General features: G+C 42.2%; 1 protein-coding gene across 1 annotated transcript in view; it reads left to right on the top strand.

Moving 5' to 3' along the window:
* LOC121586267 (nuclear factor of activated T-cells, cytoplasmic 1-like) overlaps positions 1-19,510 on the top strand; it is a 72,242-nt gene that overhangs the window by 38,907 nt on the left and 13,825 nt on the right. Inside the window, exon 7 of the mRNA XM_041902835.1 lies at positions 408-463. Coding sequence (XP_041758769.1) covers positions 408-463 — 56 coding nt within the window. The remainder of the gene's footprint in view (positions 1-407; positions 464-19,510) is intronic.

Below are 19,510 nucleotides of genomic sequence, written 5' to 3'. Positions count from 1 at the left end.
GAGTCACAATTGGTCATGCAGTTTGGGATTCCACAAAGGAATGAATTCAGGGTGTCTCTCATTGACCAAAGACGTCACAGATCCCTTTGGTATGGCCTGTGGCTCGGCCCCCTCAGCCCAAGTGGGTTAACCAAGACTGAGACTGAGGATATGAGCTCATCGGCAAACTCAACTGATGTTGGTGATAGCCTTGGTTCGGTTGGAGCTGTTTAATAGATCACTGATGTCAGACAGAGCTAATAATAAAACCATTCACAACATCATGGCTTATGATGTCAACATTGACATGAATTAGTATAGCTATTTTCGGTAGTTATTAATTTGTACAAATCTCAATACTGGTACATTTCTCACATATAATTTTTTCACATGCTCACCCTCACTCTTTTCTACTCTCCCTTCTGTAGATGGCCATCACCTATGGGAGACAGAGGCCAAGGTTGATAAGGACTCCTCCAAGTCTGTAAGTCCTATAAGCATGACATTCTGCATTTTTGATAGGTATTTCACAGTTTGTGTTAGTTGGAAGACACTCTGCTGAGTCTTTGTTACTATCTCTGAAACACACAGTATAAGACCTGCGTCTGGAAAAGACAGTACAGTAGACACACTACTAATTATTTTCATTTCTTAATTAAGGACACTCCTGGGGAAAAGGTGTTGAGCAAAACAAATTTTAAAGATTCTGAGGAGTTCAGCGTTTCCCCGTGGGAGTGTATGTTTGACAGGGTGTGCTAGCTGTCTTGGTCAGGGACAGCTTGGGGCTGTGTTTGGATGCTGCTGCAGGTAGGCTAGGGGCCGGGGGTGTCTATACAGTGCATTCGGAAAGTATTCAGAGCCCTTTACATTTTCCACATTTTGTTACATTACAGCCTTATTCTAAAATTGATTAAATGCATTTTTTTTATCTACCCCATAATGACAAAGCGAAAACAGTTTTTTTGAAATGTTTGCAAATTTATAAAAATAAGAAACAGAAATACCTTATTTACATATTTACAGACCCTTTGCTATGAGACTCGAAATTGTGCTCAGGTGCATCCTGTTTCCATTGATCATCCTTGAGATGTTTCTACACCTGTGGTCAATTTAATTGATTGGACATGATTTGGAAAGGCACACACCTATCTATATAAGGTCCCACAATTGACAGTGCATGTCAGAGCAAAAACCAAGCCATGAGGTCGAAGGAATTGTCCGTAGAGCTCCGAGACAGGATTGTGTCGAGGCACAGATCTGGGGAAGTGTACCAAAAAAGTTCTGCAGCGTTGAAGGTCCCCAAAAACACAGTGGCCTCCATCATTCTTAAATGGAAGAAGTTTGGAACCACCAAGACTCTTCCTAGAGCTGGCCGCCCGGCCAAACTGAGCAATCGGGGGAGAACGGCCTTGGTCAGGGAGGTGACCAAGAACCCGATGGTCACTCTGACAGAGTTCCAGTTCTTCTGTGGAGATGGGATAACCTTCCAGAAGGACAACCATCTCTGCAGCACTCCACCAATCAGGCCTTTATGGTAGAGTGGCCAGACGGAAGCCACTCATCAGTAAAAGGCACATGACAGCCCGCTTGGAGTTTGTCAAAATGCACCTAAAGACTCTCAGACCATGAGAAACAAGATTATCTGGTCTGATGAAACCAAGATTGAACTCTTTGGCCTGAATGCCAAGTGTCTTGTCTGGAGGAAACCTGGCACCATTCGGTGAAGCATTGTGGTGGCAGCATCATGCTGTGGGGATGTTTTTCAGCGTCAGGGACTGGGAGACTAGTCAGGATCGAGAGAAAGATGAACAGAGAAAAGTACAGAGAGATCCTTGATGAAAACCTGCTCCAGAGCGCTCAGGACCTCAGACTGGGGTGAAGGTTCACCTTCCAACAGGACAACAACTCTAAGCACACAGCCAAGACAACACAGGAGTGTCTTTGAATGTCCAGAGCCCGGACTTGAACCCGATCTAACATCTCTGGAGAGACCTGAAAATAGCTGTTCAGCAACGCTCCCCATCCAACTTGACAGAGCTTGAGAGGATCTGCAGAGAAGAATGGGAGAAACTCCCCAAATACCGGTGTGCCAAGCTTGTAGCGTCATACCCAAGAAGATTCAAGGCTGTAATCGCTGCCAAATGTGCTTCAACAAAAGTACTGAGTAAAGGGTCTGAATACTTTCCGAATGCGCTGTATGTGAGGTAGTGCACTTGCTCCCTGTGTCCTCCCCACGGCATGCACTCACACACACACACACACACACACACACGCACACACACACACACACAGTCATACACACATGAATTTGCACACACACATACGCACACACCCTCTCTCTCTCTCTCTCTCTCTCTCTCTCTCTCTCTCTCTCTCTCTCTCTCTCTCTCTCTCTCTCTCTCTCTCTCTCTCATTCATACATACAGTGGGGAGAACAAGTATTTGATACACTGCCGATTTTGCAGGTTTTCCTACTTACAAAGCATGTAGAGGTCTGTAAGGTACACTTCAACTGTGAGAGACGGAATCTAAAACAAAAATCCAGAAAATCACATTGTATGATTTTTAAGTAATTAATTTGCATTTTATTGCATGACATAAGTATTTGATACATCAGAAAAGCAGAACTTAATATTTGGTACAGAAACCTTTGTTTGCAATTAGAGAGATCATACGTTTCCTGTAGGTCTTGACCAGGTTTGCACACACTGCAGCAGGGATTTTGGCCCACTCCTTCATACAGACCTTCTCCAGATCCTTCAGGTTTCGGGGCTGTCGCTGGGCAATACGGACTTTCAGCTCCCTCCAAAGATTTTCTATTGGGTTCAGGTCTGGAGACTGGCTAGGCCACTCCAGGACCTTGAGATGCTTCTTACGGAGCCACTGCTTAGTTGCCCTGGCTGTGTGTTTTGGGTCGTTGTCATGCTGGAAGACCCAGCCACGACCCATCTTCAATGCTCTTACTGAGGGAAGGAGGTTGTTGGCCAAGATCTCGCGATACATGGCCCCATCCATCCTCCCCTCAATACGGTGCAGTCGTCCTGTCCCCTTTGCAGAAAAGCATCCCCAAAGAATTACGTTTCCACCTCCATGCTTCACGGTTGGTATGGTGTTCTTGGGGTTGAACTCATCCTTCTTCTTCCTCCAAACACGGCGAGTGGAGTTTAGACCAAAAAGCTCTATTTTTGTCTCATCAGACCACATTACCTTCTCCCATTCCTCCTCTGGATCATCCAGATGGTCATTGGCAAACTTCAGACGGGCCTGGACATGCGCTGGCTTGAGCAGGGGGACCTTGCGTGCGCTGCAGGATTTTAATCCATGACGGCGTAGTGTGTTACTAATGGTTTTCTTTGAGACTGTGGTCCCAGCTCTCTTCAGGTCATTGACCAGGTCCTGCCGTGTAGTTCTGGGCTGATCCCTCACCTTCCTCATGATCATTGATGCCCCATGAGGTGAGATCTTGCATGGAGCCCCAGACCGAGGGTGATTGACCGTCATCTTGAACTTCTTCAATTTTCTAATAACTGCGCCAACAGTTGTTGCCTTCTCACCAAGCTGCTTGCCGAGTGTCCTGTAACCCATCCCAGCCTTGTGCAGGTCTACAATTTTATCCCTGATGTCCTTACACAGCTCTCTGTTCTTGGCCATTGTGGAGAGGTTGGAGTCTGTTTGATTGAGTGTGTGGACAGGTGTCTTTTATACAGGTAACAAGTTCAAACAGGTGCAGTTAATACAGGTAATGAGTGGAGAACATGAGGGCTTCTTAAAGAAAAACTAACAGGTCTGTGAGAGCCGTAATTCTTACTGGTTGGTAGGTGATCAAATACTTATGTCATGCAATAAAATGCAAATGAATTACTTAAAATTCATACAATGTGATTTTCTGGATTTTTGTTTTAGATTCCGTCTCTCACAGTTGAAGTGTACCTATGATAAAAATTACAGACCTCTACATGCTTTGTAAGTAGGAAAACCTGCAAAATCTGCAGTGTATCAAATACTTGTTCTCCCCACTGTACATACATACCAGTGGCGGTTAGTGCCGTTTATGATGAGGGAGGACAATATTATTTTTCATGAGCATTCATATACCATTTACCCAGTTCAATGTAACATCGATAGGTTTAGGCTACTACATGACACTCAAATTTTCCCTATACCCATGATGAGGTTGCTGCAACCTAGCCTATGAATTAAAGTTTACAACATAGGTGCACACAGGTCGAGATAAATATTTGAGATGACAGACAATGACACATGGACAGACAGGGACACATTCAATACCGCCTTGCACACTCTTGCATGCATCTAGCTTATCTAGGGTGTAATCATTAGTCCAACAAGAGTTTCTATTGAACAAATTCAGGTATTTTTATCCCTGTTTCGTTTGCTTCCGTTTAAGAAATGTTTTTCAACAGAATCAGTGGAATGAATACACCCCTGATCACGCATAAACAGTTCACTTTCATAGCAGCCACATTGTATTCCTTCTCGCCTCTATGCACTCTCCTCCTCTCACCTTTTCCCTTCATTTGTGGACTTCAATGAACAACACATCAGCTATGTGACCAAGCGAAAAAACCTTTCCAAGCCAAATCATGTCATAACCGCTACACACAGCTTACATCGTTGTCCCCATTTTAGCTTAAGTAACGTCCTAGTCAACATAGCTAATAGAACTAATGCGTTAGTAAACCCGCTACAATCATGCAGTAACTTTACAGTGTATATTCCGTAAGCAGTTACACCGGCGGGCCCCGGTGGCAATAAATTAATAAAACCAAAAGCATACCTTGACTTGGAAGAGTTCCAGTGTTGTGTTGGATAGTCATAGGCAGCTAGCTAACATAGCATTCCTCTGTTTGAGCCGGGTGTTTGAGTAACTAAACTAGCCAGCTGCATTTGCTAGCTAAGTAAGTGAAACTGATCATGAAAAAAAATGACACCCTCTCTCTCTCTCTCTTGCTTCTCCTTCATTTTTGAAGAAATTAATTTGTTGAAAACTGTTCAACTATTGTCTTTTTCTCTCTTTGATTCAAATACTCATCACATTAATTCACTGCAGTGCTAGCTAGCTGTAGCTTATGCTTTCAGGACTAGATTCATTCTCTGATCCTTTGATTGGGTGGACAACATGTCAGTTCATGCTGCAAGAGCTCTGATAGGTTGGAGGACGTCCTCCGGAAGTTGTCATAATTACTGTGTAAGTCTATGGAAGGGGGTGAGAACCAAGAGCCTCCTAGGTTTTGTATTGAAGTCAATGTACCAAGAGGAGGACTGAAGCTAGCTGTCCTCCGGCTATAACTTGGTGCTACCCTACAGAGTGCTGTTGAGGCTACTGTAGACCTTAATTGCAAAATGTGTGTTTTAATCAATTATTTGGTGACGTGGATATATTTGTATAGTTTTATCTAAAAAGGATATCTTTTTTAATGTTTTACCATTTTTATTTTTATGAAATTCACTGAGGAGGATGGTCCTCCCATTCCTCCTCTGAGGAGCCTCCACTGATACATTCATACAGATGCATACACAAACCTGCAATTGTGTGCGCACACACACAGTCATACACACACACTCTCTGTCTCTCTCTGACATGCTCGTACACCCTGCTGAAAAAGACAGCATAGACCAGCATACATTTCAAGTGGGTCCATGCTGGTCTATGCTGGTCAGTGCTGGTCAGATGCTGGTCAAGCTGGTCTGACCAGCATGGTCTAACTGGTTTTGCTAGTACATCAGCATGGTCTAGCTCAGGGTTCTTCAATTCCGGTCCTGGAGGGCCGAAACACCTCTGTTTTTCATCCTCTCCTTCTAATCAGGGGCTAATTCAGACCTGGGACACCAGGTGAGTGCAATTAACTACCAGGTAGAAATAAAAAACAGAAGTGTTTCGGCCCTACAGGACCGGAATTGAAGAACCCTGGTCTAGCTGGTTATGCTGGCAGAACAGTACGGTCTAGCTGGTCTGACCAGCATGGTCTAGCTGGTTATGCTGGCAGACCTGCCTTCATTGGGTTTGCGCTGGTGACCAGCCTTCGTTGTGTTTTGGACACTGGTGACCAGCATAAGCTAAAGCAGGGCTGCCCAACCCTCTTCCTGGAGATCTACTGTCCTGTAGGTTTTCAGTCCAACCCTAATTTAGCATATCTGATTCAGCTAGTTAAGGTCTTGTTGAGCAGCTAATAAGTAGAATCAGGTGTGTTAAATTAGGGTTGGACTGACAACCCACAGGACGGTAAATCTCCAGGAAGAGGGTTGGGCAGCCCTGAGCTAAAGCAAAACGCACATCAAGTCAAATTATGCTGGCTTGCACAGTGATGTTTAATTCCTATTGGAATCCAGCCAGAGTGGATTCCCACAATCTGCATTCAGAATGACTGCCAGGGATAAAAAGATGAATGAATGAGACTACCTAAACCAGGGGTGTCAAACTCCTTCCACGGAGGGCCGAGTGTCTGCGGGTTTTTGGTTTTTCCTTTCAATTAAGAGCTAGACAACCAGGTGAGTTCCTTACTAATTAGTGACCTTAATTCATCAATCAAGTACAAGGGTGGAGCGAAAACCCGCAGACACTCGGCCCTCCGTGGAATGAGTTTGACACGTGACCAAAACCATCTAAACTGGAACAACCATTTCAGTAACAGAATGGATTAGTTTAGAAAAATGAATTAATGTATTAATTAATCACTCAGATATTGCAACAAACAATTCTAAAAATAAAACTGCAATGGAGAATGCTGAGAAATATGATAACGATGAGCATGGTTTTGCGGACCAGCAAAATTCTGATTACTACATTTACATTTTAGTCATTTAGCAGACACTCTTATCCAAAGAGACTTACAGTTAGTGCATTCATCTTAAAATAGCTAGGTGGGGCAACAACATATTTCACTCACCACATGGATTCAGTCCTATGTAGCAACATTTTACATGGTGTTTTTTACATCGGATAAAAGTAGAGACTCCGAGCTGCAGTTGAGGAACAATGAGAAAGTAATTCTGCTTTGAAAGTTGATAAACTTGTAACCCCACTTTTGAGAAAATGGCCCGAGAATGTTTTGGTACACCTACTGGAGAGCTCTTCTTTGTCAACACCCATTCAGCATTGTTCACACCCTCTTAAGCCTTAGCCCCACTCATCGCTTTAAGAATTCACAGTGTAGTAAAACCACCAAAGATTTCAAGACTAAAAGTGGTGAAGGTACTAGCAAAAAGTAGTTCTAAAAATAAACTGCATCTAGTCCATGGCCTATATCCTAATCTGACTTTGGTGCAGGTCGTGTTGTTCTTCACATTACCGTCTCTGATAAACACACACTATATCACATGCACAGGATACAGAAGGTGTAAACGGTACAGTGAAATGGTTACTTGCATAGGGAAGTCTTTTGTTTAGACATGTAGCTAGCTAGCTAAACAATGAAACATAATCCCAACTCTAATGCCGTGTTCAAAACAACTGGGGGGGGGGGAGGAAACTCTGGGAAAAATCAATTTGAATGGTCATCCAACTCGGAATTCCAACTCGGGAACTTGGGCCTCTTTCTAGAGCTCCTACACAGATCATACACGTAACGTTAGCTAGCGAGCCAGCCAGCTAACGTTAGCCAGCTAGCTAACAATACACTTTAACTTGCAATGAAAAAACTACTTTCTGACAACATTTGAAACGTATAATATCTGAAAATGTAGCTAGACTCTTACCCGTATACATGGATGAACGCTTCTCCCTCTGTCATGGATGCCATGGTTGCCCCAAGTTTTAAGATATAATACGGAGACAAGTGTTTTACACAACAGCCTTATTTCTGTGTTCTCTTTTTGGACTCTCTCCGCATTTGGCAATCATCTCTCTGCTTCCACCGGGAATTCCACTGATTTCAAAACTTCTGTGACAATGACACCGTTTCTTCCCCACCATTATCATTAGAAGACTCTACAATGTCTGGTTCAATTAAAATGTTTTGACATAAATCAGGGATTTCCTCATTGTCTGATTCATTTTCAGAGTCAGAGAGTGTCAGAATGGCACGATCGTCCTCCAGAATGTAGTCCATCACAATGTTTTCACACTGAGCTTTGTCGATAGCGCTATTAACTTCAGGGCAGCAATGTTTAGAGCAGTAGCAAAACTTTTTCAGTTCTTCATGATATCTTTTAAAAACAGCCGCGGTAGACAGGATTATCGACACATACTTAGCAGCTCATGTTATAGACAGAATCATGCTACATGGCAGACCGATCTGAACTCATATCTCGGCATGTCCAGCCCATCCATTATCTTAGCCAATCATGGCTAGCGGGAAGGTTCCTGTATTTTTCCGTGGCTAAACCAACTAGGCTCGTTATTTAACAATTGTATTCGTATTTACAGATGGCGTACAAGTTTGTTATTAAGGCAAATGAAAGTCAGCAAAGTCAGAGCAAGTAAGGGGGGGGGAAAAGTCAAGTGCGAGTGTTAGTTCCCGAAAGGCATTTTTCTGTTTTCGGAAGAAGGGCAGGGACTCTGCTCTCCTAGCTTCAGGGGGAAGCTGGTTCCACCATTGGGGTTTCAGGAGAAATAAGAGCTTGGACTGCGCTGAGCAGGACCATGGTCTTGTAGTGGATGCAAGCTTCGACTGGAAGCCAGTGGAGTGTGAGGAGGAGTGGGGTGATATGGGAAAACTTGGGAAGGTTGAACACCAGGTGGGCTGAAGCATTCTGGATAAGTTGCAGGGGTTTGATGGCACAAGCGGGGAGCCCAGCCAACAGCGAATTGCAGTAGTCCAGATGGGGGATAACAAGTGCCTTGATTTAGGACCTGCGCCGCTTCCTGTGTGAGTTAGGGTCGTACTCTACAGATGTTGTAGAGCTTGCTGTAAGTAGTTATTGTAAAATGCACAATACCTTACTGTGGCTGATCTCTGTCACACTCACTGACCAGATGGTGTGACAGGAAGGTCAGTTTGCTACCAACCAAGAGGTTGAAGCTGGGTCCCAAGTGTGCTCACCACAAAGAATACTTAGTAGTTGTCACAAGTTGTCAAGCGTTCTTGTAATCAGAACAGTTCAGTGAAGGTACAGTAAGCTACTGGCAGCTAGTTGCAAGTAAGTTACTGTACAATAACTTACTGACATCTGGTTGCCAGTTAAGCTGCACTTAGTTGCCAGTGAGTTACTAGCAGCTACTGGCTATTAAGATACTGTGAATTCAACAATAACTTACTGACAGCTGGTTGCCAATTAGGTAACAGAAAATTCACAGCAACTTCCAGGCAACTAACTTCCATTAAGTTACTGTGAAATGCACAACAATCTCTTAACAGGGCAGCTCTTTAATGTCACATGCTCTTACAAAGATTGCAGAACTGAACCATCAACCACTTAAACTGGTACAACACTTCCACTGCGGTTGGCACAACTACACATATATTAGATAATGCCCCCAAATATGCTAATGAGCCCCACTGGTACATTGCCCACAACTACATTTCAAAGTGCAGTGATGATTGTGCCTTATATTCAAAATATTGGCTAGAAAACTTTACCTTTATAGTAGATTATCTGCACATGTACCCTAAAAGGAACCGACCAGTACCATGTGAAGGTACCTTATGTGTACCTTTGACCTTTTTGTACCCCAGGGAACAACACTGTACCTTAACTGTACCCTAATTCTGAGAGTGTGTGGATAAATCTTCTTGGTAATAAAGATGTACCTGGTGGCACTGATGAAACCTGGTGGCACTTCCACCCAAAAGCTTGCAAATTCAAATCCTCAAAGCATTTATGCACACTTTACATCAAGTGTCCCAGAGCACTGCTATTTTTTATGTTGGTGTTATCTGACAATTATTGACTTGGTTCTGGGCAAGCTTTAGCAAAGTGCAGAAATGTATTCTGGCCATTAAATCTGTGGCCAATCTTAGGTCATTAGCAACCAAGAGGTCAGAGTTCAAATCCAAAGTGAGGTATAGTCTAAAGTAACCAGCATTCAGCAGCATACTGTCCTTTTACAGCAATGACACCTTAATTCAGCTGTACAAATTCAGTAACGTATTGTTGTTTACCTTACTTTCAATGCAACCAGTAATCTGTAGTGCCCGTAAAATTATAGGAACTTTTTAACAGTGTAGCATTTCATGACATAAAAGGAAAACATGACGGAGAGGGAAAGCACAGGATGGGTCTTCACAACCATCACAGCAGTAGAGAACCCTTACTGATATGCACATATATATATTTTTTTACAAGTATCACCCTCACCCCTGACAAAGAACCCCTCAATAACAGCATGGTGTGTTCAAGCTGGTCTGCAAAACCATGACCATTATCATATTTCTCAGCATGCTCTATTGCAGTTTGATTTTTAGAATTGTTTGTTTCAATATCTATGTTTTGGCATGTACATTGATTGATTAATTAATCAATTAGTTTATCTTATGCTACACACAGATAGATAACATACATTTTTCTAATCTAATCCAATCTGTTAGTTGGAGCTGTTAGTTGCACCCATTGCTGAAATGATTGTTCCAGTTTAGATGGTTTAGGTAGTCTCATTCATTAATATTTCTAACCAAATGTTAAACAGACTGAAAGAGGAGATTAGGGCTGGCTGTGATTGGGAGTCCCATAGGGCGGCACACAATTGGCCCAGCGTCGTCTGGGTTTGGCCGGTGTAGGCCGTCATTGTAAATAAGAATTTGTTCTTAACTAGTTAAATAAAGGTAAAATAAAAATAAATAAAACAGTGCCTTGCAAAAGTATTCACCCCCCTTGGTGTTTTTCCTATTTTGTTGCATTACAATCTGTAATTTAAATGGATTTTTATTTGGATTTCATGTAATGGACATACACAAAATAGTCCAAATTGGTGAAGTGAAAAAAAAATGTCTAAAAAATAAATAATGGAAAAGTGGTGCATGCATATGTATTCACCCCCTTTGCTATGAAGCCCCTAAATAAGATCTGGTGGAACCAATTACCTTCAGAATTCACATAATTATTTTAAAAAGTCCATCTGTGTGCAATCTAAGTGTCACATGATCTCAGTATATATACACCTGTTCTGAAAAGCCCCAGAGTCTGCAACACCACTAAGCAAGGGGCACCACCAAGCAAGTGAAAAATGGAAGAAGGTACTCTGGTCAGATGAGACTAAAATTGAGCTTTTTGGCCATCAAGGAAAACGCTATGTCTGGCGCAAACTCAACACCTCTCATCACCCCGAGAACATCATCCCCATGTTTTTCATCGGCAGGGACTGGGAAATTGGTCAGAATTGAAGGAATGATGGAAGGTTCTAAATACAGGCAAATTCTTGAGGGAAACCTGTTTCCCTTCCAGCAGGACAATGACCTTGAGTGGTTTTAGAGGAAAACATTTAAATGTCTAGTCAAAGCCCAGACCTCAATCCAATTGAGAATCTGTGGTATGACTTAAAGATTGCTGTACACCAGCGGAACCCATCTAACTTGAAGGAGCTGGAACAGTTTTGCCTTGAAGAATGGGCAAAAATACCAGTGGCTAGATGTGCCAAGCTTATAGAGACAAACCCCAAGAGACTTGCAGATGTAATTGCTGCAAAAGGTGGCTCTACAAAGTATTGACTTTGGGGGGGTGAATAGTTATGCACGCTCAAGTTTTCTGTTTTTTTTGTCTTATTTGTTGTTTGTTTCACAAGAAAAAATATTTTGCATCTTCAAAGTGGTAGGCATGTTGTGTACATCAAATGATACAAAACTCCAAAAAATCTATTTTAATTACAGGTTGTAAGGCAACAAAATAGGAAAAATGCCAAGGTGGGTGAATACTTTCGCAAGCCACTGTATAGACAATTTTCAATTGTGACGGGAGTTACTCAAATTAGGGATAAGGTGTGCAATTAAACATGTCATTGCCGATTAACTCAAAAGTTAGTTTCTTGAAAAACTGACAAATAGTGGTTGTAGCACAATTGCCATCTGGTAGGAATGCAAAAAATGAAAGAATGTGTGTGTTTTTGATCCTCTCAATAGCTACCTCCCTGCTCACTTTCTTATTGTTTTCCACCCTCACTGTAAAATAAATGCTGTCTACAGTGCCAAGCATCCCAGACACCGTTCACGACTGAAAGTATGATGGATTAAAACAGTCAACTCTATTTTGACCCTTTTTCATTAACTAATCCTCTGATGCATTATCAGGGCGGAGGATAGAGCGGAGTGAAGCCGGAACGTGCAATGCAACAGAAGTGCTTCATCTGTCTTCACTTTAGTTTACGGCTGTACTGATTTTATGTAAAGTGTGTCAGGCCCCACCTGCACCTGCCAGGGGCAGCCTTCCTCCAAAGCCTAATGCCAAGCGAAACAATTTCCAGCACCTCCATAAGTCTGCAATAGATTGTGTTAACCTCTAAAAGTCTAAGCCTTTGTTGGGGGGTTCTACTAACTAACATTTGGAATTGTTTTAAGATGGTCATACCATGGACCATTTAGAATTTTAGGACCCAGGTACGTATCAATTATTGTATTTTTTCCATTTAATTTAATTTGATAAAATATTGAATTTGGCCTTTACTACTATAGCCCATAGAAACGCATTGAATAACACATTCATAAATGGCAAAATAGACAGTCAAAAAATCGATCATAAGGAATGTGGTTTTGAAGTTTTTCCTATATCTAAGATAAATATTTTAGTGTTTTGGATACATACAGTGGGAAAAAAAGTATTTAGTCAGCCACAAATTGTGCAAGTTCTCCCACTTAAAAAGATGAGAGAGGCCTGTAATTTTCATCATAGGTACACGTCAACAATGACAGACAAAATGAGGGGAAAAAATCCAGGAAATCACATTGTAGGATTTTTTATGAATTTATTTGCAAATTATGGTGGAAAATAAGTATTTGGTCAATAACAAAAGTTTCTCAATACTTTGTTATATACACTTTGTTGGCAATGACACAGGTCAAAAGTTTTCTGTAAGTCTTCACAAGGTTTTCACACACTGTTGCTGGTATTTTGGCCCATTCCTCCATGCAGATCTCCTCTAGAGCAGTGATGTTTTGGGGCTGTCGCTGGGCAACACAGACTTTCAACTCCCTCCAAAGATTTTCTATGGGGTTGAGATCTGGAGACTGGCTAGGCCACTCCAGGACCTTGAAATGCTTCTTACGAAGCCACTCCTTCGTTGCCTGGGCGGTGTGTTTGGGATCATTGTCATGCTGAAAGACCCAGCCACATTTCATCTTCAATGCCCTTGCTGATGGAAGGAGGTTTTCACTCAAAATCTAATGGCCCCATTCATTCTTTCCTTTACACGGATCAGTCGTCCTGGTCCCTTTGCAGAAAAACAGCCCCAAAGCATGATGTTTCCACCCCCATGCTTCACAGTAGGTATGGTGTTCTTTGGATGCAACTCAGCATTCTTTGTCCTCCAAACACGACGAGTTGAGTTTTTACCAAAATGTTCTATTTTGGTTTCATCTGACCATATGACATTCTCCCAATCCTCTTCTGGATCATCCAAATGCACTCTAGCAAACTTCAGACGGGCCTGGACATGTACTGGCTTAAGCAGGGGGACACGTCTGGCACTGCAGGATTTGAGTCCCTGGCGGCGTAGTGTGTTACTGATGGTAGGCTTTGTTACTTTGGTCCCAGCTCTCTGCAGGTCATTCACTAGGTCCCCCCGTGTGGTTCTGGGATTTTTGCTCACCGTTCTTGTGATCATTTTGACCCCACGGGGTGAGATCTTGCGTGGAGCCCCAGATCGAGGGAGATTATCAGTGGTCTTGTATGTCTTCCATTTCCTAATAATTGCTCCCACAGTTGATTTCTTCAAACCAAGCTGCTTACCTATTGCAGATTCAGTCTTCCCAGCCTGGTGCAGGTCTACAATTTTGTTTCTGGTGTCCTTTGACAGCTCTTTGGTCTTGGCCATAGTGGAGTTTGGAGTGTGACTGTTTGAGGTTGTGGACAGGTGTCTTTTATACTGATAACAAGTTCAAACAGGTGCCATTAATACAGGTAACAGTGGAGGACAGAGGAGCCTCTTAAAGAAGAAGTTACAGGTCTGTGAGAGCCAGAAATCTTGCTTGTTTGTAGGTGACCAAATACTTATTTTCCACCATAATTTGCAAATAAATTCATTAAAAATCCTACAATGTGATTTTCTGGAGAGAAAAAAATCTCAATTTGTCTGTCATAGTTGACGTGTACCTATGATGAAAATTACAGGCCTCTCTCATCTTTTGAAGTGGGAGAACTTGCACAATTGGTGGCTGACTAAATACTTTTTTTCCCCACTGTATTTAACCCCTTTTTTGACACAGAACTACCTCCATACTTCCATTAATAAAATAAAAAATGTTTGTGAGACTCATCTTTCCATAGTTTGTAGACCAAACCGTTCGGATGCTACAGATGTTTTTGCGAGTAGACCTGACAAACACCGCTGTAGCTCGGCCACCTTTGTCATGTGCGACGTGAATGCGGTAGGCGAAGTCAAACGCAGGACACCGAGCTACTGGAAACGTACTTTACTCAAAAGTAACCAGAGTACAAACAACCTCCAAACAGGGAGGAAAATAACCCGCACAATAAGCTACTGCCGAATTACGAAAACAATCACACACAATACACAATGAAAGACAGAGGGTTATATAGGGAATACAATACAACATCATTGGGAACAGGTGTACACAATCAAGACCAAACAAGACAAACACCAAAACATAGATCGGTAGCAGCTAGTACTCCGGGGACGACGAACGCCGAAGCCTGCCCGAGCAAGGAGGAGGGGCAGCCTCGGCTGAATCCGTGACAACCTTCCACTGCAGATGCAGAAGGCCGACATAGACGGATGTGGTGGATTGAGACGCAGCCCATACAAAAAACAGATCTCTCTAGCTTTAACTGACAGATTTTGATGGGGATTTTTTCATTATGTTACTTAGATTGACACACTGGTGCGTCAATAGACTCCTAAGTATTAAACTCCAGACATGGGTTGAAATTCTATTCAAATTAATTTCAAATACTTGAGCTGGGCTTGATTGAGCTTGCCTGGTGCAATGAATCCAATAGTATAGTCTCAAAACTGCACCAGCACTAGTCCCGCCCATTTGGCACTCCAGGCAGGCTAAAGCAAACATTAAAAGTATTTGTATGTTTCCGAGTAGTATTTAAACCCAGGTCTGTAAAACACCATGCAGTGTAGGATTGTGGTATGCTTACAGACTGGGCTGAACAAAGTAACACACGTTCAGTCCTGGCCTGCGTTCCCCCCACACACAGCAGGGAGCAGTGCTGGGGGAAATGAAACGTCTGGATACTCCCTGGATGAATTTAGAGTTAATCACCAGTTGAAAGTGCATGTCAGAGCAAAAACCAAGCCATGAGGTCGAAGGAATTGTCCGTAGAGCTCTGAGACAGGATTGTGTCGAGGCACAGATCTGGGGAAGGGTACCAAAAAATGTATGTAGCATTGAAGGTCCCCAAGAACACAGTGGCCTCCATCATTCTTAAATGGAAGAAGTTTGGAACCACCAAGACTCTTCCTAGAGCTGGCCTCCCAGCCAAACTGAGCAATCGGGGGAGAAGGGCCTTGGTCAGGGAGGTGACCAAGAACCCATTGGTCACTCTGACAGAGCTCCAGAGTTCCTCTGTGGAGATGGGAGAACCTTCCAGAAAGACAACCATCTCTGCAGCACTCCACCAATCAGTCCTTTATGGTAGAGTGGCCAGACGGAAGCCACTCCTCAGTAAAAGGCACATGACAGCCCACTTGGAGTTTGCCAAAAGTCACCTAAAAGACTCAGACCATGAGATAGAAGATTTTCTGGTTGATGAAACCAAGATTGAATTATTTGGCCTGAATGCCAAGCGTCACGTCTGAAGGAAACCTGGCACCATCCCTACGGTGAAACATGGTGGTGGCAGCATCATGCTGTGGGGATGGTTTTTATCGGCAGGGACTGGGAGACTAGTCAGGATCGAGGGAAAGATGAACAGAGCAATGTACAGAGAGATCCTTGATGAAAACCTGCTCCAGAGCGCTAAGGACCTCAGACTGGGACGAAGGTTCACCTTCCAACAAGACAACGACCCTAAGCACACAGCCAAGACAATGCAGGAGTGGCTTCGGGACAAGTCTCTGAATGTCCTTGAAAGGCCCAGCCAGAGCCCGGACTTGAACCCGATCTAACATCTCTGGAGAGACCTGAAATAGCTGTGCATCGACGCTCCCCATCCAACCTGACAGAGCTTGAGAGGATCTGCAGAGAAGAATGGGAGAAATTCCTCAAATACAGGTGTGCCAAGCTTGTAGCATCATACCCAAGAAGACTCAAGGCTGTAATCGCTGCCAAAGGTTCTTCAACAGCTGTAGCTCAATTGGTAGAGCATGGCGCTTGTAACGCCAGGGTAGTGGGTTCGATCCCCGGGACCACCCATACGTAAAAATGTATGCACACATGACTGTAAGTCGCTTTGGATAAAAGCGTCTGCTAAATGGCATATTATTATTATTATAACAAAGGAAAGGGTCTGAATACTTAGAGTATGTAAATGTAATATTTATGTTTTTTTGTTGTTGTTGTACATTAGCAAACATTTCTTAACCTGTTTTTGCTTTGTCATTATGGGGTATTGTGTGTAGATTGATGAGGGAAAAAAAAAACAATTTAATACATTTTAGAATAAGGCTGTAACGTAACAAAATGTGGAAAAAGTCAAGGGGTCTGAATTATTTCCTGAATGCACAGAATGGGATATAAAATTACAGTGCAGGATAAAGTGGCTGATTTAAAGAAGCATACCTGATAGCTATCTGTGACATATCTCAGATGTGTCCTTAGTTTGCAATATAAATGTTTCACAATATTTTGGCCAGTTTTGTGTGTACACTGAGTGTACAAAACATTAAGGACACGTGCTCTTTCCATGACATAGACTAACCAGGTGAATCCAGTTGAAAGCTATGATCCCTTATTGATATCACTTGTTAAATCCACTTCAATCAGTGTAGATGAATGGGAGACAGGTTAAATAAGGATTTTAAGCCTTGAGACAATTGAGACATGGATTGTGTATGTGTGCCATACAGAGACAAAATATTTACATGCCAGGCGCACCAGTTTGTGTCAAGAACTGCAACGCTGCTGGGGTTTTCACGCTCAACAGTTTCCCATGTGTATCAAGAATGGTCCACCACCCAAAGGACATCCAGCCAACTTGACACAATTGTGGGAAGCATTGGAGTCAACATGGGCCAGCATCCCTGTGGAATGCTTTCGACACCTTGTAGAGTCCATGCCCTGACGAATTGAGGCTGTTCTGAGGGCAAAAGGAGGGGTGAAACTCAATATTAGGAAGGTGTCCTTAATGTTTTGTACACTCTGTGTATGTGTAACTATCAGTCTCTGTTTGCATCTGTGTGCATGTACAGTGCCTTCAGAAAGTATTCATACCCCTTTACTTATTCCACATTTTGTTGTATTACAGCCTGTTTTCAAAATGGATTAACCTTTTACTGCAGTGGGCTAAATCAGGGTCACACAGAGTGTTTCTTGGTAGTCTTAAACACATCTACTTTGAAACAAAAGTATACATGTCACACAAATGGTTATGGGCTTAAAACAAAAGACACCTGTACCATGTCAGATATAGAGTTGAAATGTGTTACATTTTGTGTTTGAATCCCAATATTAAACTTGATATACATCATAGAAGACTGAAATATATATATTTACTATTTAAAAAATATGTTTATTAATTAGGAAATTATGAAAAATATTAAAAACATTCCACCCATGAGGCCACTAGGTCATTTGACTGCAGGAATGGGCTACACAGATTTTTTTCTCACCCATCTTCACACAATTCCCCATAATGACGAAGTGAAAACATGTTTTTAGCAAATTTATTGAAAATGAAATATCTCATTTACATAAGTATTCACACTCCTGACTCCATACTTTGTAGAAGCACCTTTGGCAGCGATTACAGCTGTGAGTCTTTCTGGGTAAGTCTCTAAGAGCTTTCCACACCTGGATTGTGCAACATTTGCACATTATTATTTTCGAAATTCTTATTATTTTCAAAATTCTTCAAGCTCTGTCAAATTGGTTGTTGATCATTGCTAGACAACCATTTCCAGGTCTTGCTATAGATTTTCAAGTAGATTTAAGTCAAAACTGTAACTCGGCCACTCAGGAACATTTACTGTCTTCTTGTTAAGCAACCCCAGTGTAGATTTGGCCTTGTGTTTTAGGTTATTGTCCTGCTGAAATGTGAATTAATCTCCCAGTGTCTGGTGGAAAGCAGACTGAACCAGGTTTTCCTCTAGGATTTTACTTGTGCTTAGCTCCATTCCGTTTCTTTTTTATCCTGAAAAACTCCCCAGTACTTAATGATTACAAGCATACCTATAACATGATGCAGCCACCACTATGCTTAAAAATATGGAGAGTGGTACTCAGTAATGTGTTGTATTGGATTTGCCCCAAACATAACACTTTCTATTCAGGACAAAAAGGTAATTGCTTTGCCACATTTTTTGCAGTATTGTTTTGGAATATTTGTACTCTGTACAGGCTTCCTTCTTTTCATGCTGTCATTTTGGTTAGTATTGTAGAGGCGGCAGGTAGCTTAGTGGGTAAGAGCGTTGTGCCAGTAACCGAAAGGTTGCTGGTTCTAATCCCCGAGCCGACTAGGTGAAAAATCTGTCGATGTGCCCCTGAGCAAGGCACTTAACCCTAATTGCTTCTGTAAGTCGCTCTGGATAAGAGCGTCTGCTAAAATGTAAAAAATGTATTGTGGAGTAACTACAATATTGTTGATCCATCCTCAGTTTTCTCCTATCACAGCCACTCTGTAACCGTTTTAAAGTCACCATTGACCTAATGATGAAATCCCTGAGCGGTTTCCTTCCTCTCCGGACGCCTGTATCTTTGTAGTGACTTGGTGTATTGATGCACCATCCAAAGTGCAATGAATAACTTCACCATGCTCAAAGGGATATTCAATGTCTGATTATTTATTTTTTACCCATCTACCAATAGATGCCCTTCTTTGTCAGGCATTGGAAAACCTCCCTAATCTTTGTGGTTGAATATGTGTTTGAAATGTACTGCTCGACTGAGGGACCTTACAGATAATTGTATGTGTGGGGTACAGAGATGAAGTAGTCATTCAAAAATCATGTTAAACAATATTATTGCACACAGAGTAAGTCCATGCAACCTATTATATGACTTGTTGAGCACATTTTTACTCCTGGACTTATTTAGGCTTGCCATAACAAAAGGGTTGAATACTTATTGACTCAAGACATTTCAGCTTATTATTCTGTAAAATAATTGAAAAACATAATTTCACTTTGACATTATGGGGTATTGTGTGTAGGCCACTGACCAAAAAAATCTAAATTTAATCAATTTTAAATTCAGGCTGTAACTCAACATCATTTGGAAAAAGTCAAGGGGTGTGAATACTTTCTGAAGACACTCGGTTGCGTCTCACTATGGATGGCATTGCCTTTGACTTTATATTGCAG

Source organism: Coregonus clupeaformis, chromosome 17, assembly GCF_020615455.1.
Source record: "Coregonus clupeaformis isolate EN_2021a chromosome 17, ASM2061545v1, whole genome shotgun sequence".
Classification (NCBI taxonomy): domain Eukaryota; kingdom Metazoa; phylum Chordata; class Actinopteri; order Salmoniformes; family Salmonidae; genus Coregonus; species Coregonus clupeaformis.
Note: the sequence above shows the minus strand (reverse complement) of the source record. Positions and strands in the feature narration are given on the sequence as shown.